The 15670-nt window shown below is 36.9% G+C and overlaps 1 protein-coding gene across 1 annotated transcript; it reads left to right on the forward strand.

Annotated features, from left to right (window-relative positions):
• The first annotated feature begins 1118 nt into the window (after positions 1–1118).
• Positions 1119–15262, forward strand: LOC136971670 (polycystin-2-like). The gene is made up of 16 exons (XM_067266140.1): positions 1119–1601; positions 3620–3733; positions 5303–5433; positions 7125–7375; positions 7745–7969; positions 9223–9385; positions 9457–9522; positions 9992–10222; positions 10349–10470; positions 10561–10681; positions 11449–11547; positions 11622–11752; positions 11933–12160; positions 12964–13111; positions 13941–14045; positions 14120–15262. Exons 1-16 carry the CDS (start codon positions 1409–1411, stop codon positions 14135–14137), a joined length of 2346 nt encoding a protein of 781 aa, XP_067122241.1. The 5' UTR covers positions 1119–1408; the 3' UTR covers positions 14138–15262.
• Positions 15263–15670: the final 408 nt, after the last annotated feature.

Genomic DNA, 15670 nt, shown 5'->3' on the forward strand with positions numbered 1-15670 from the left:
GATACCAGTGTTTATCTTTGATTGATGACGTATCTGTTAATTCTTTAAGAAATTCGGAAGAGCGGAAGTGACGTCGGTATTGTTATAAATAACTGCGAACGAATTAACCTGTATGGATGGGTTGCTAGCCTGGCCCCCCGAGTTATCCGGGTATATCGATGCAGCCTCGGAGGCCCTTCCGGAACAGTGGAGAGGCGCAAATTTGAGTTAGGGGGCCCTTGTACGTTGTTGACTTCAGATATTTGTTTCCTTAAAAGATTGGTTTGGGGCCTCCTGTCGTAGGGGCCAGGGAATTGCTCTTTATGCCCGTATGATAAAGCGCCAGCGATTAGAAAAAAAGGGGGGGAATATCGAATAGATAAACGGGAGATTCTAATCAACGCTGTACCTTAATTCAAATTCGCCTGGGCCCCACGAAACCATTGTTTCTAATCCCACGAGTCGCTTCTCGCTTCTCGCTTCTCGCAGGTCGCGGCGAAGCGAGTAACGTTTCAAGTTTCGTTTCGTCGTAAAGATCGTCCGATTTGGGGCCTTTTTTTAAAAAAAAAAAAATCTCTTCCGGTCGATTCTTCTGACGAAACGAAGATAAAATTATTAAATTCTCGAGAGTCGTCGTCGTCGTTGTCACTCGCGACAGTCGCGAAGTTACGCGAGAAATCGTCATCACCGGCGAGTTTACTTCTTCATCGTCCGCAATTTCGATTGTGAATTAAGCGAGTGGCCTTTTCGGGTTATTTTCTGCCGTACAAATCGGGATTTCACTTCGGAATTAATTTCTGCGTGGTATTAAAGTATTACGAAGTTTAGCGGAGCGGATATTTATAAAATCGCGAAGAAAATCGCTCTTGAACATTAAAAAAATATCTCGAAAACTAGCCACTTCCGGTTATTTAAAATAAACTATTTCGAGTTTTTTTTTTTAAAAAAAAAAGAAGAGATACGAAAAGTAAGAAAATGATTTGACCTTCGCCCCCTTCCGACTACACGAGGAGAGAAAGACCTTGGAGAGACTTTGTCGCGTCGTCGCGTCGCTACAAAATCTTGCGATACGCGACAAAGAAACGAACTCGCTCTCCATAATTCCGAAGCGTTGAACGGTTACGAATTAAAGAAAAGCGACGATATTTAAAACGTAGATAAGAAACCGACCAATGGAACGTCGCGTAACTTAAAAAAAAAAAAAAAAAACGTTTCGAAATTCGAGAACGGGAGCGAAGACGGTGACGTTCCACCCACGTGTCATAAAGTTTGACATTCGGGCCAATGAGGTGAGCCGCTGGACGTCACGTGAGGTAAAAAGCGTGCAGCGTGTCGGACCGGGGTGAAAGTGGATGGAGTCGTCGTCGATCGGTGGAAATTAAAGCGTAACTGTCGTACGTCACAGTTTGAATCCGGTCGCCGTTCCGACATGACTAATCCGTCCAGCAACCTGAACGACTCCTTCCGTCCTTCCAGCGGAAGAGATGCTTGGGCCCTCGCTAGTCCAGCTTTCGAGCGTCGAGACGTGGAGGCCTTCGAAGACGACGAGGAAGCCGTTCAAGACGTCATTCCGGAACAGCAGAGAAGCGGATGTTGGTACGGATTCACGCGAGGTGTCAGAGGTAAACCCAAACTTTGACGTCACTCCCGCCTTTCGCGGACTTTATTTTTCGCGTACATTAAACGTCTAGAAATGCGCCCCTTTATTCCGGCTTCGTCTTCGAACACGTGCGTTGTTTACGTCCCTGTTTTAGTGTTAAAAAAAGAAGAAATTCATACAACGAGTTGCTTAACTTTCCCGGCAATGTTTAAAACCGCGCGTGAATGTTAATAACGAATAAAATCGTCGTTAAGTCCGACCCTACTGGAGATACGACGCGCGATCCCTCTTTATCTCCCCACCCTCGGTGGCGTAGCGAGGGGGTGCGAGGGGGTGTATCGTGCACCGGGCGCCACTCGCAGAGGGGCGCGCCCAAATGGTCTCCGAGACAACCTATTTGTGTTTCTGGAGGGGGAGGGGGGTGCCAATAAAGTGTCGTGCTCGGGTGCCGGTTATGTTCGCTACGCCACCGCTACCCCCTCGACTTTTAACCGCCGAAATTTAATGGCATCGATGCCCGTAATACGCGAACCACCCTACAAAATTTCGGAAATTTTCGACAGAAAACACGAGAGTTATTAAGCTTCGAACGGCCACACTGGCACCGACATCCGTACGCAAAGAAAAAACCCCCCGACTTTTGTCGCATTTGTGGACTTTCGTAGGTCCCGAGTCCAAAATTGTAAAGATCTTGGGGTTCGTTTGTCCACCGATTGCCATACTTTTCCTCCATTATATATAATGGAGCCGGAGAATACAAGTAATACAAGTAATAGAACCCGTTTTGACGAATCCGTCCTTTCTTTCTCCGCAGATCGCCCTCGAGTGAGGATCTCGAAAAGAGGATTTGCAAATTAATTCTACGTAAAGCGGTCTTAAAAGTTAAATCGTGTACGAAATTCGTCTTACTACAAATTTAAAAAACTTCAAACCGGCGAAAGACGTAATGGAAATCGACTGTAGGTCGAGTTGAAAAGAATGTCGTTTCTGAGATTCTTTGTAGAAAACGGGCGGAGAGCGGTGACACGTTATAACTTCGCCAGGCTTGGGCAGATTTGAATCGGGCAACCTTGCGTACGGTTTCGACTTCGGATGTGTTTCTTCGGGGAATGTTTCGTGGGAAATATTATCTTCTAAAAGATTAGTTTGGGGACCCCTGCTGTAATTGCCCATGTGATAACTTGCCACCGATGCGGAGGATCCGGCTTCTGTTTCTCTTTTACGTATGGCAGAGGTTCCCAGTTTATAGCGTGTCTGCTAGTATACGGGAGAGGCAAGTTTACAATACGAGATCTGCCGACGACAAAATTGCCATTTGTGGTCCTCCGTCAGTGTGGTTGGAATTTTGTTTAAAAGGCACGAAAATACGAGAAATACTTAATTCTAAGAGTAATTGCTTGAAAGAATACGGGAGCCGAAAGTACGTACGAATAAAACCTTTTTCGAGACCTTCTGTCTCGATTTCGAGTCTCCGAGAGCACCCGATTTTGGGTTTTATATTCTATTTAATATTGAAGTTGTTTATATCAAAACAGTTCACCGCACGCTTTATTGAAGAAATTGTTAATATTGTACAACATATTCCATTTTACCCCAAAAATATTTACCTATTTGTACACCACATTAAATATTGTAATAGAAGTAGTTTTTTAGAATTTTTAAATACATAAATAATACAATTTGTAGAGTACAAAAATTAATTAGAGAAAAAAATCAATCAAAGCGGTGGCTCCCGATTCTTGTATTGTTGCAAAGGTCATCCTTAAATTTTTAATAGAAGGGCCAGTGATGCGGAAAGGAACGGGCGACAAACGTATCTAACGGGGTATCGATCCGTATCGCGCGCCGTTCTATTTATACATATCGGGTACATAATTAATAAAACAGATTGATAACATAACATCGTTTGTACTTAATGAATATCATTTGATATTGAAATTTATAAAATTATCATTTTTATACTGTTTGAAAGAAAATTTTTATTAAATTTTGGGGATGTTTATAAGTTAAAAACGTAATTTTTTTAAATATTAATAACAGGATTATGGTCAACGCGCCAAATGGAAAAACTTGCAGGTGACAGAGAATGGTACATTCGGACAACGCTTCGAGAATTAATAATATATCTTGTGTTTCTCATAATCCTATGTGTCTGTGAGTATGTCGTCAGATAAATATTTATTTATATCTTTAAAAATTTAATTTGTTTTGTAATTTATAAGTCGACCATTTTGTTAAAAGGACGAGAATTTAAAGCTTTAAAATTCTTTGCAAAGTCTGTTCGACAAAAGTCGGTAGAGTCCCGCAAACTCTGCTTAATACGGACCGAGGTGGTGACGACTTATTGAAAATGATTTTTGCAGCATGGCAACGATGGTAGTTTAAGTAGCAGAATTTTCCTAGGTATTTTATGTGCAAATTCACGTACGTATTAACTACGTACCAATAGTAACTTGTAAGTAACACGACTTCCGATTTGCGTCGGACGTTTGTGTATAGTTAATTGGGGCCTCCTGACCCTTTCCGTATCTAATCTCGGCTTTCGTCTACGTAACTCTCGAGATTAGGGAAAAACAATCAAATGGATGACGGCGAGAATTTATAGGTCTAAAATTTTTTCCAAATTGCAGCCCAATTAGCTCTAATGTGGCCCAAAAATAATCGGGAAATTTACTTAGATTTGGTAACTCATTTGGGCTTTGACGTAAATTTTCATGCGAGTTAGATTACAAGGAGGATGTCAATTTTATTGCTAGACACTAAATGCCATTGACAGTTAATAAAATTTGGTTTAATTTATAATGCCGACTAACCAATTAAATTTGAGCCATTAAGCAACTGGGTCAAACTGATAGATTTCTTGCAATTTAACATGCAAAACTATAGTAATTTTCATCAGCAATATTATTTATAAGGGATTTTGTACAACGAAAATTCCCGAAGATTTAAAAGACCTCCTTTTATCGACGATATTTGAAAAGTTTCGGTAAATTGCAAATAAGAATCCATTCGGAACAGCTTAAACGGAGCACAGAATTGTCGCACCAAAATACGTTTGGTAACCGTTATCGTGTTCTCTAAAATTTAACCTTTCGTCTGTTCTATATTCCAAAGAACACGTGGAAAATTCCGTCGTCATAATACTCTGTATATACATTTGCCTATTTGTATACACGGTATATATACATGCAAGATGTTATAAATTGCAAAATGATTCTGAAGTGTTACCAGAAGTGTGTATGGGCATGGAGAAAAGCAAGGTAGAAGAATATTTAATGAGATTATAGGAGTTTGAGTCAAAAATAAGTGTTGATGGTAAAGCATTCATTGCAATTCTTTCTAATATATAACTATGGAAGATCATTTTTGAAGTATGGGCACCAGTGGTGTAGCGAGGGGGTGTATCGTGCCCTGGGCGGCGCCCAAATGGTCTCCAAGACAAACTATATGCGTTTCTGGAGAAGGGAGAGGGGTACCAATAAAGTGTCGCGTCCCGGGCGCCAGTTATGTTCGCTACGCCACCGTATGGCACCGAATTGTTTTTAAAGCGATCACCGAGGACGGGACAATCAGTTTTGAAATTGCTTTTGAATAAACAGTTTTGGGCTTATTGAAGATTTCGGGTTGTTCTGAAATTTTCTTATTTGTTGCAAACTTTCTTCGATTAAGATTATTATAAAAATTAAACTTTACTGAAAATTTTATGTATTTTTTTTTTTATAGTAACATTTGGAATGATGAGTCCTGCAATGTTTTATCAGACCAAAGTTATTAGCGAACTTTTCCTGGATTCGACATTTGAAGATTCAACAAGTTCAATGAAAACATCTTCGCAGATTAATGACTTTTGGAGGGTGAGAATTTTAAAATATCTCCTTATTAATTATAAGAGTTATAAATAAGTCAGTAGAGCCTATTAATTCTACAAGTTTATATAACTTGTGATTCAATATGATCTGCTCCAAATACCAAGCTGTTAAATATTGGATAGTCGAGGATATTTGAAAATAAAACTGGTACTAACAGATCAAATTTCTGTTTGTTCTTTTTTTTTAAATACAATTTATTGATGTTTCATAGCCGAATCACATCATCTGTAGGCAATTTTTGGACAAAAGTCAACTTGTACTCTGTTACGTGTTACAGATTCATTCCCTTGTCTCTGCTGTTATCCCAGAACAGTTAGTCAACTAAATTCTTATGCAAGGAATGATAAACATAGTAAACCATGTGAAATAGAACAAATGTGCAAATTCACAATTAATAATTGTTAGTGATCATTTCTTTTACTTACGCACGAGTAATATTAAATTATTTGTAAATGAACACCCAAAAATTGCCCATCGGTAGCCGAGTAGATAACGCTGCAAACACTAGTAGTTGGTCACGGGTTCACACCTCACCAGTGGACTGTCCACGTGGAGTTTTCTTCACATTTGTAACACCTGAATAGGGGCCAGTTTCCTATAAATGCACTCCCGAGAGACAATCTCCCTTGGAAGATCACCCACTCCAGAGAGGCAATCCAAACTAATTGAGACAAGTGGTAGTTTGGATTAATAGGGTTATGGTAGTAAGGATGCCCACCAGTGGCCGAACGGTTCTGTCGCTAAACGCCGGGAGATCGGTTGCGGGTTTGCGCCACGCTCGGACGGCTTGCCACGTGGAGTTTTCTGGGTTTTCTCCACGTTCATAACACCCAAATAGGGGCCAGTTTCCCTTAAAAGACTTCCCGGAAGGCACTTCCCCACGCGTAACATAGCACCCCAGAGAAGGCAACGGGAAACCACTCTGGCTGTAACTTTCCCTAGAAACACCTCGGCGTATATACTAACTACTTTACTAATCTACTCCAGGAATCTGATATGGCGTACACAGAAGAAGTAAGGATATGATGGTTACACGTCGAGGTATTTACACACAGAGTTATTATTAAGTCAAACAGGGTAATGGCAAAAATGAGCAGCAATGCTCAAAATGTGTGACTGATGTTTACTTTACGTGTTAGCTGCAGGTGTACAGTTGACAAGTCCATTATGGGAATGGTAAAAGCTTTTCAGGTTAACACGACCATACCGTAAACAGCTTTAATACAACTGTTCAAGTGATTTATAGTATAAACATTTTCCACAAATGCAAAATGATTATAAGGTGCTTACACATACAAGTCTTATCTCTATGTGTTCTCATTCTTCATGCAAATTTTTCCTTGCTCTTCCGGATGTCGGCTTTCGTGTTAACTGTCGTCGGTAATTAAACTAGTCCCCAATAGCTGTTTTTGGACGTTTTACTGTTGTAAGACAGCATTGGAAAATCTTTTCTTTTACAATGGCATCAGAGGAACCGTCACGTGTTAAGTCTCGACTTCGAGAATATTGAATACGTCGAATCACCATTACCAATACGTACGTTTTACCAGTAGTAGTTTTTCACATTGCGCGACATGAAAAACTCTATACATTGCTCAGATTTAATGTAAATAATTATTCAAATAAAATAATTTTGTTTGTTTCTTAATAAATTTATTTCAATGAATTATTTTCAGTTTGTAGATAACGTAATGCTAGATAACTTATATTGGGAAAATTGGTATAATAAGAAAGAAGCAATCAAAGACGACAGAAATATTTTGTACGAAAATCGCTTGCTCGGTTCTCCGAGACTGAGACAGTTGAGAGTGAGGAACGATTCTTGTAACGTTCACGACAATTTTAAAGCAGTTATCAGTCAGTGCTACGACGTATACTCGCCTCACATAGAAGATAACAGACCGTTTGGACTCATGAACGGAACAGCGTGAGTACACTTACCCTATTATTTTTAGTGTGATATATCTATAATAATTGAAACTAACAGTATTTGTAAAATTTTTGCACGTTAAAGTATGCGCATACGAAATGTTCCATTTTTAAACATTTCGTCTTTAACGACGAGGAATGTAATGTAATTATTGACGATAACGATTAGTAAATTGTCACAATACAGTCAGAATCTGGATGGACCAGAAAAATCTTACTCTAATAGGAATGAAACAGATTATAGATACTCGAGGCTCGTTAGTGGCTACGTAATAATAAACAATTGAAATTGTTTTATACATTATACTATTTATTTGCGATTACTTTTGTGAAACATAAATGCGTCTGAATTCTTTTTTTTTTTCAGTTGGGTGTACCATTCAGAGAAAGAGATGAACGGTTCTAGTCACTGGGGATTAATAGCTACTTATAGCGGAGCCGGATCCTACATGGATATCGGAATAACAAAAAAGACGGCTAAAGAAAAGATGGACTTGTTACGACAGCATCTGTGGGTCTCTCGGGCAACTCGTGCCATATTTTTAGATTTTACGGTTTACAATGCCAATCTCAATCTCTTTTGCGTTGTGAAGTAAGTATTAAAATTTGGAATAAAGTAGAATTTATATTACATTAAGAATAACGAGACATTTTCTTTGCAGGTTTAGTTTTTAAAACATTCCAAGACATTTTGCATTAACACTTATTTTGATTTAAACTTTTCACAATTAACACAACGTGAAGATACTCTGAACTTGTTAAAACCAAACACTAAAACCTGGTTTATAGGGCCATGATGTTAAGGGGAAGAACACCATTACATTGTGCTCTATCAGTTGGATATCTGCACTAAGGGCAATGTCAATATAATAATCAAAAGGGAATGCAAGATCATCCCCAAGGAAAAGTGAACCGTCTACATACAATCAAAATTAGTTATATTACGTACACTTACATGGGGTGGGCCATAATTATGTCTCCTATTTTAAAGAAATTGTGTCGAAATTTCTGCACACTAAATTACATGCTATTATAAAACATATCTCGGGGAAGGATTTCGAATATCACACCTTATGTTTTTAGAACAGTTTTGATACATTTTTTGCTTGGTAATGAAGTTTTTCTTCTGTTGTATGGAGCTTCGCTTTGAATAATTCCTTTCCTGGACATAATTGGGTGCAATAACGATATATCGTAGCCTTCGAGATTGCCTGGCATTGCCTCCCGTATTTCTTTCTTTATGGTTTTGTTGCGGTGAAGGAACACACTTATATAGCTAAGCTGCTCTCTACTCGCAGCTTAAGAAGATAAGTGTGGCAGTTGTGAATCTCGCGACACGAGAAACGTCGAAAGTCATCGAGGAAACAAACCATCACACGAACTTATCTGTCGACATTGCCGGTGGCTGTACCGAAATAAAGTAAAATCCGAAATCCTTCACCGGGATAGGTTTGGTAATATTTAATTGAATGTGTATGAATTTCAATATGATCGATTTAAAATAAAATATCAGATGTAATTATGGTCCACACTGTTTATTACACATTTTATATTATGATGATAACTATAAAAAATATTTTAAACTTAGCACTTAATATTCTGAAATGTATGCGCAAACAACATTCAAGAACGGGAAGTTTTGTTTGACATAGGGGAAATAAATAGCAAACGTATTGTTACTTGTTTAATTGTTTACCCGAATACATTTTACCACAACACACTTTAATCCAGTCTACAAATGTATCAATTTCAAAGATTTCCGTAAAAGTTCCTATTAGAATATTGGAATTTAAATAGATTTTAGAGAAAATGTTTCCGAAGTTTAGCCTTTTCTTATTCTTTCAGACTAGTATTCGAATTTCCCGCTACGGGCGGAATGATTCCTTCGTGGAGTTTCCGAACGGTAAAGTTGCTTCGTTACGTCTCGACTTCTGATTATTTTATTTTGGGTTGCGAAGTACTCTTCTGTTTCTTCATTATATACTACATTGTCGAGGAATTGTTAGAGGTGAGCAAAATATTTAATTTTTTTGGAACTTTGTAATAAATCTTTAATTATTGTAAATATTTTTATTTCAGATAAAAAAGAATAAATTAAGCTATTTTAAAGAAGTTTGGAATATATTGGATGTTGTAGTTATTCTTGTAAGTAGTTTAAAAATTAAATTTTCTGATTATTAAAAGTTATCGACGTAATAGTTCTATAGTTCTTTAACACGTAGCACGTTCTTGCATTGAATATCTAGACTTTGGATAGGTTCTAGATTTGTAAAAATTATAAACAACGTAGTAGAAGTATTGTATTACATTTGTGTAGTCATTAACTCTAAAATAGTCATTACGTAATTATATAATCAAATGTAAATCTATCGTGAATCCCGTTTGATTAAGAGAAGACACGACGAAATATCTTCGGCTCGTCGGTAAGCGAGCGGCGTAGAAATATCAAAGTCTACGAACGGTGCCGTAGTCGACAGACACACACAAACTTTATTTCTAATGTATTTTGATAGGATATATATATTTTTAATCATTATAAAATTATGTAAGAAATTAGAAACCATATGAAAGACTTTGCAAAAAGTTTGTTTAAAGTATGCCATTTCTTTTACAGATGTCCATAATATGCATCGCATTCAGCGTTTACAGAACCGTTATGGTCGAAAACTTACTTTCGGGATTACTAGTGGATCCCGAACTATATCCGGATTTCGAATCTCTGGGATTTTGGCAGACGCAGTTTAATAATGCCGTCGCCTTAGCTGTTTTCTTTGCTTGGATCAAATTTTTTAAATATATAAGTTTTAACAAAACGATGACTCAGTTGTCGTCTACATTATCAAGAGTATGTTAACTTATATAACTCAATGCTATATTCTCCATAGAATCTACTATACATATATATAATCTGTTGGTATTGTTAAACCAAGAATTAACATATTACGAATAAAACTTTAATGTTTAATTTCAGTGTTCCAAAGACGTTGGAGGCTTTGCCATTATGTTCTTCATTGTGTTCTTTGCTTTTGCACAACTTGGCTATCTGTTGTTTGGAAGTCAGGTTCAAGCTTTCAGTTCGTTTGGGACTGCAGTGTAAGTTTTTGAATATTACTTAAAATTTATTAAAAAAGAAATATATAAATTATTTGAAAAACCTTTAATACATTCTCTTCTATTTGAAAGATTTTCCCTGTTGCGTTTAATTTTGGGCGATTTCGATTTCGAAGAACTCGAAGCCGCCAACAGAGTTTTGGGTCCGATTTATTTCCTCAGCTACGTCTTCTTTGTCTTCTTTGTTTTAATGGTAAGTATCCAATTAAACTTTACCATTGTGACCATTCTATTAATTGAGGAAATCAAACACACTTGTTACAAGTTAGTGACAATTATTGATTTGTTACTACCTTTCTACGTATCTATATTTTTATCTTCTACTAGTTCTGTTACGAGAAGATAAGGACGATTAGAGAGAGAACGGATCGGAGGAATTGTAGTTCCTCGATCCATTCTCCTCTGTCTATTTGTTCTCTTTTTGATTTCTATCATCTCCTCGGTCTTCGGTCGTTCCCCTTGTTACAAATATCGGTATCCAAAGTATCGAATTGTAATTTTTGCCATTAGCGTAACATTCTCTTGCAGAATATTTTGTGCACCGAGAGAATGGATTTACACTTCTCGTCTAAATTTGTTATGATAATAGATATACGCACAAGATATATAGTTTTTTGCTTTTTATTACAGCTATAAAATGACTAAAATTGAAAATTGGCGACAGTGTTTACATTAAAAATATATATATATACACAAACTTGTCTTTGTCTTCCATCATTTACAATCGTCGGCAACAATCCTAAAACAATTTTCACTTAGAGATGGCCTTTTATTTGAGACTGCGCCTCAACAAAAAAAATGTAAAATGGATAAAATTACCACCGGCGACAAAAGGCGGAAACAAACATAGAATGTAAACGACGGAAGATGAATACAATTTTATACCTTCGATATACATATTTTTTTATATTTTAATGTAAAATGATTTTTATCATTAAAGCATTATTGATTTTTTTACAGAACATGTTCCTTGCCATCATTAATGATACTTACGCCGAAGTCAAATCGGAGATTTCACAAGACAGTAATGAATTTGAACTGGTGGATTACTTCAAAAAGGTAGAATTTAATTCTTCTAGTTTCTTTTATATTGGATTTTAAATATTAATAGTAATAATCGCAAACACTTTCAGGGTTATAATAATTTTCTTAGTAAACTCGGGAAGAGAGATCAAATTGCAGATCTACACAACGCCATGAAATTGGCAGACTCGGACGGCGACAACAAACTATCGTTCGAGGAAGTGCGAAGAAAACTAAAACAGTAAGCACTAAACGCTACGATATTTTACTCGATTAATTACAAATCTCTGTTAAAAGAGTCTGAAAAGTTTAGGGTCAGAAACATAAGGCAAAGAGTAGAATTTCTTAGGAAAATTGCACTTTTTGAAATACATTTAATATCATATATTTCATAAATTTATTTTTATATTTTCTTACGAAGACAAAATTTCTCTGAAGCCGAAATCGAAATGTGGTTTGCAAAATACGACATCGACGGCAACAGACAGTTGGACGAACACGAGACGAGGCAGATGTTGGCCGACCTGGAGGGCCAGAAACTTCAATTGGATCGCGAGATCGAAAAGGAACAGCAGATGCCTTCGGACGCCAGCCGTCCGGCCTCCGCCGTCGGTGGCCGCTCGGGAGTGTCTCTGGACGATTTTCACGTGTGAGTATTTGTATTTTGTATAGCCAATTTGGTGTGTTATAGCTTTGCAGGACCTGGGTGAATTTGAATTCGGGGACCCCACATACAGTGTTAACTTCAAAAATTGTGATAATTTTTTAGTTGGTGCAATTTTTTAAAATCTCAGATGTTTTTATTTGGATATCAATTGTTTTCTGGTTAATAATTGTCTTATTATGTCAAGAGCTAAGACGATGACATCGGTTTGATTGGCACTTTGCAAAGTCCACCGACTGAACGTTTCCAATAGCTTGTTATTCTGGATAGCATGTTGAATAAAAATCATTTGTTTCGATGCACGTTTATACTTATAAGTGAATAAAAGCAATAAAAGTAAAATAGTTTTACAGAGAAGCACTGCAAACTTTGACCTATTGACCCAGAAATTTTACAAACATCTTGCCGATAACATGGGAGGCTTAAATTTACTTAAATTTTAAGCTTTCTTGACCCACTATTTTTTTCCTAGAAGCATCTGCAGTGCCAGACGAAGAAAAAGAAGAAAATAAAAGTTTTTTTGGTGATTTTTGCACATAATAGCTTTTCTCTAGAGATGTATTCGATCCCATTTAAGTTATTTTATATCAAGTAAAAAAAACAATTGTATGCCTCAAAATTATTGAGATAAATAGAATATTATGTTCTGTTCAATTTGGATCGGAACACGTGAGTGACATTAAAGCCCCAAAAATAATCAGATTCCCGAAAGTTGTTAATCATTTTTTTGTTTTTTACTTTACTTTTGTTTTTCTTTTCATTGAAAATTAAATATTTCCTCGTTTCAGTCTGTCGCGTCGTGTCGATCGAATGGAACATTCCATCGGAAGCATCGTTTCGAAAATAGACGCAGTACTCGTAAAAATGGAATCTATGGAAAGCGCAAAGACGAAACGTAGAGATAATATGAATAAAATCTTAGACACAATTTCTGAAGTAAGTATCACTGCACTTCAATTTATCAGAAACCTCTAACAACAATTTCCGAAACTAGATGCCGTCTACAAATCGGGCTTCCAAAGCAATTGCATTAGATTCAAAAACAATTGTTTTGTGTCGACAGCACGATACCGGCACCGGGTTAACGAGGTCTGTGTTTACGTGTTAGGCATAAGTTTGTGTTTGAAAAATCTTTCACGATCTCCCTTGGACCAGTAGCGACTGCAGCACTGGCTCAAGTAATTCTACTGCAACAGAAATATATTCACCACCTCACTCGTACACAAGAGACGACAACACACCCAGCTCTAGAGATGGGCGGTAGTTAACTATTATTGTAATTTAAACTATGTAGTTAAGTACTCTCGGCATAGTACATAATAAAACTAATCTTATAATCGAGATGGGATATATAACGATGATAATAAGCACAGAGCCCAAACAGTTAGGAGTTGAAAGATGAAATTTGGTACAGTTAGGGTATATCACGAGAATGTGCGCTAAGAAGGGATTTTTGGAAATTATCCCCGAAGAGGAAAGGGAGAGGGTTAAGAACTATTTTATAGAAATCCGCTTTACTGTACTATTTTACACATGCGGTTTTTTTGCGTTTTGCAGCTGCTGAAAACAGGTAAGATCGACTATAATCTAATGATTATGAAAACGGGAACAAATTCATCATCCGTACCACATCCGTATTCTATTACACGAGATAGCCAACAATATATAAGTAATAGAATACAGAAAATAATTTACTAATGAATTAATATTAAAAGCATTTAAAAATGTAAAAATCTGTCACTTACTTTAAAAATATCCAAAACAGCACGACGGACTAGACGAGAAAGCCAAGCGCCAACAAATGGAGCAGTTGGTCCGAGAGGAGCTGCAGCGATGGGATTCCGACATTTCTATGAATTCGCCTCGTTTTGTAAGTTTAATCTGCCATTCAATAAGTTTTCGCTCTCTCGTATCTTTCGCTGACTTTTCGTTAAAATTTTACAGAACGAAAATAATACATAAAACAACGCAGAGTGCCCCATTTAAAATCCGGCACGGAGAAAGACCGCTATAACTGGAAAAATTGCACACAGAGTTACAATTACAAAGCTAGCACAGTCTTCACCAATCCATCGTTTGGCAAAATGATTAAATTTCGTCAAAGTTCGGTTTTATTCACCGTCGGCCACAAGTTATTCTATCGCTAGCAGTGTGCACTCGTATTAAAAACGATCTGTATGATTTAGATGCATTAACTATGTACCAAAATTCTAGTCGTCCTTATTCTTTTAGTTGTAAAAACACGAATTTCATATATATACATATACATACACAATATTTTAGTTAAAATTTATGTACTGCAAATGTTTTAGCTGTAAAATATCAATCAAAGGATGTTAATAATTACAAAAACTTACCGATACTTACAGATTGGCGACGACGCGCGGAAGTCTCGTAGGTCGCTCGTAACGAATTTATCGAGAACTCTCTTGACCGGAATCGAGGACGAAGCAGGTTTAGAGACCGCCGGTTAAGTTTCTGCCCCACGTATCTCTGCGAAGATCTGCGAGGAGAGCGGCGGACGATAAATCTTCTTTGCCCTCGGTTCTAGTCGAAAGAATCGTCGATAAATTCGTTACGAGCTACTTACAGATTAATTCATACCACAAATTTTAGCTTGTTTTACTTAAAAAATTACGTAAAATTGACGGAAAAGTAAATTATGCTCGAATTCGTTTCGTACGCAGCTTAGACATAGTCGTGTCCGTCAGCTTCAGACGATAATAAAACTATTTAGGTTACATTTTTTAATAATTATTGCATTAGCCACCCTTAGAAAATGTACAATACCAATATGCAGCAAGCATGCAGTTTAATTATATAAACTTAATTTGTGTTTAATGCATCGAAATAAACTGAAAATTATTATTTATTGCAAGAACATTTCTGAATTCTAGCAACTCTTAAAATTATAAGAAAGAACTTATAATTTTATAACAGTACGTACGGAATATTGAAAAAACAGTTTCAATAATTTCTTGATCTAGTCATTTCTGTGGAAAACTGTAACCAGAAAATTTTAATGTAAACCAAAGAGGTCATGTAATTTATGATTATCCATTGAAATAAAAATGCATAGTATGGCAATTTAACGGTGTTACGGATGAATTATTTAACAACGACGACGACGTAGAGAGATCTCGTAGGATGTTTGGGAGTCGTATATTAGAAGAGGATGACAAAAGATATTTGATAAGAAAACTATTTTATCTTAACTGGTGATGTATTTAATGATTAAGGCTAGGACATCTAGGCACTAATAATTATAAAAATGATAACTATTAATATGATTTTTATTGCCTAGTTGACTTAGCCACACTAAGGCAAACCAAACTTTATGTTTTATATGGCTATGTGTGTTGCCATAAATAATCTGCCTGGCGGTGCCTCCCGGGAGGACTTTTATGGGAACTGGCCCCTATTTGGTATTATAATCGCAAAGAAAACCCAGAAAACTCTAGGTGGCCAGCCCTGTCGGTGAGGTGCAAACCCACG

Source organism: Centruroides vittatus, unplaced genomic scaffold, assembly GCF_030686945.1.
Source record: "Centruroides vittatus isolate TY-2023 unplaced genomic scaffold, ASM3068694v2 contig_2682, whole genome shotgun sequence".
Classification (NCBI taxonomy): Eukaryota; Metazoa; Arthropoda; class Arachnida; order Scorpiones; family Buthidae; genus Centruroides; species Centruroides vittatus.

Bases quoted from the DNA above. Each gene is read 5' to 3' on its own strand.
- LOC136971670 (XM_067266140.1), top strand. From the start codon at position 1,409: ATGACTAATCCGTCCAGCAACCTGAACGACTCCTTCCGTCCTTCCAGC. The intron at 7,376-7,744 runs GTGAGTACACTT...TTTTTTTTTCAG, and splicing joins GGACTCATGAACGGAACAGC to TTGGGTGTACCATTCAGAGA. The intron at 11,753-11,932 runs GTAAGCACTAAA...TTTCTTACGAAG, and splicing joins GTGCGAAGAAAACTAAAACA to ACAAAATTTCTCTGAAGCCG.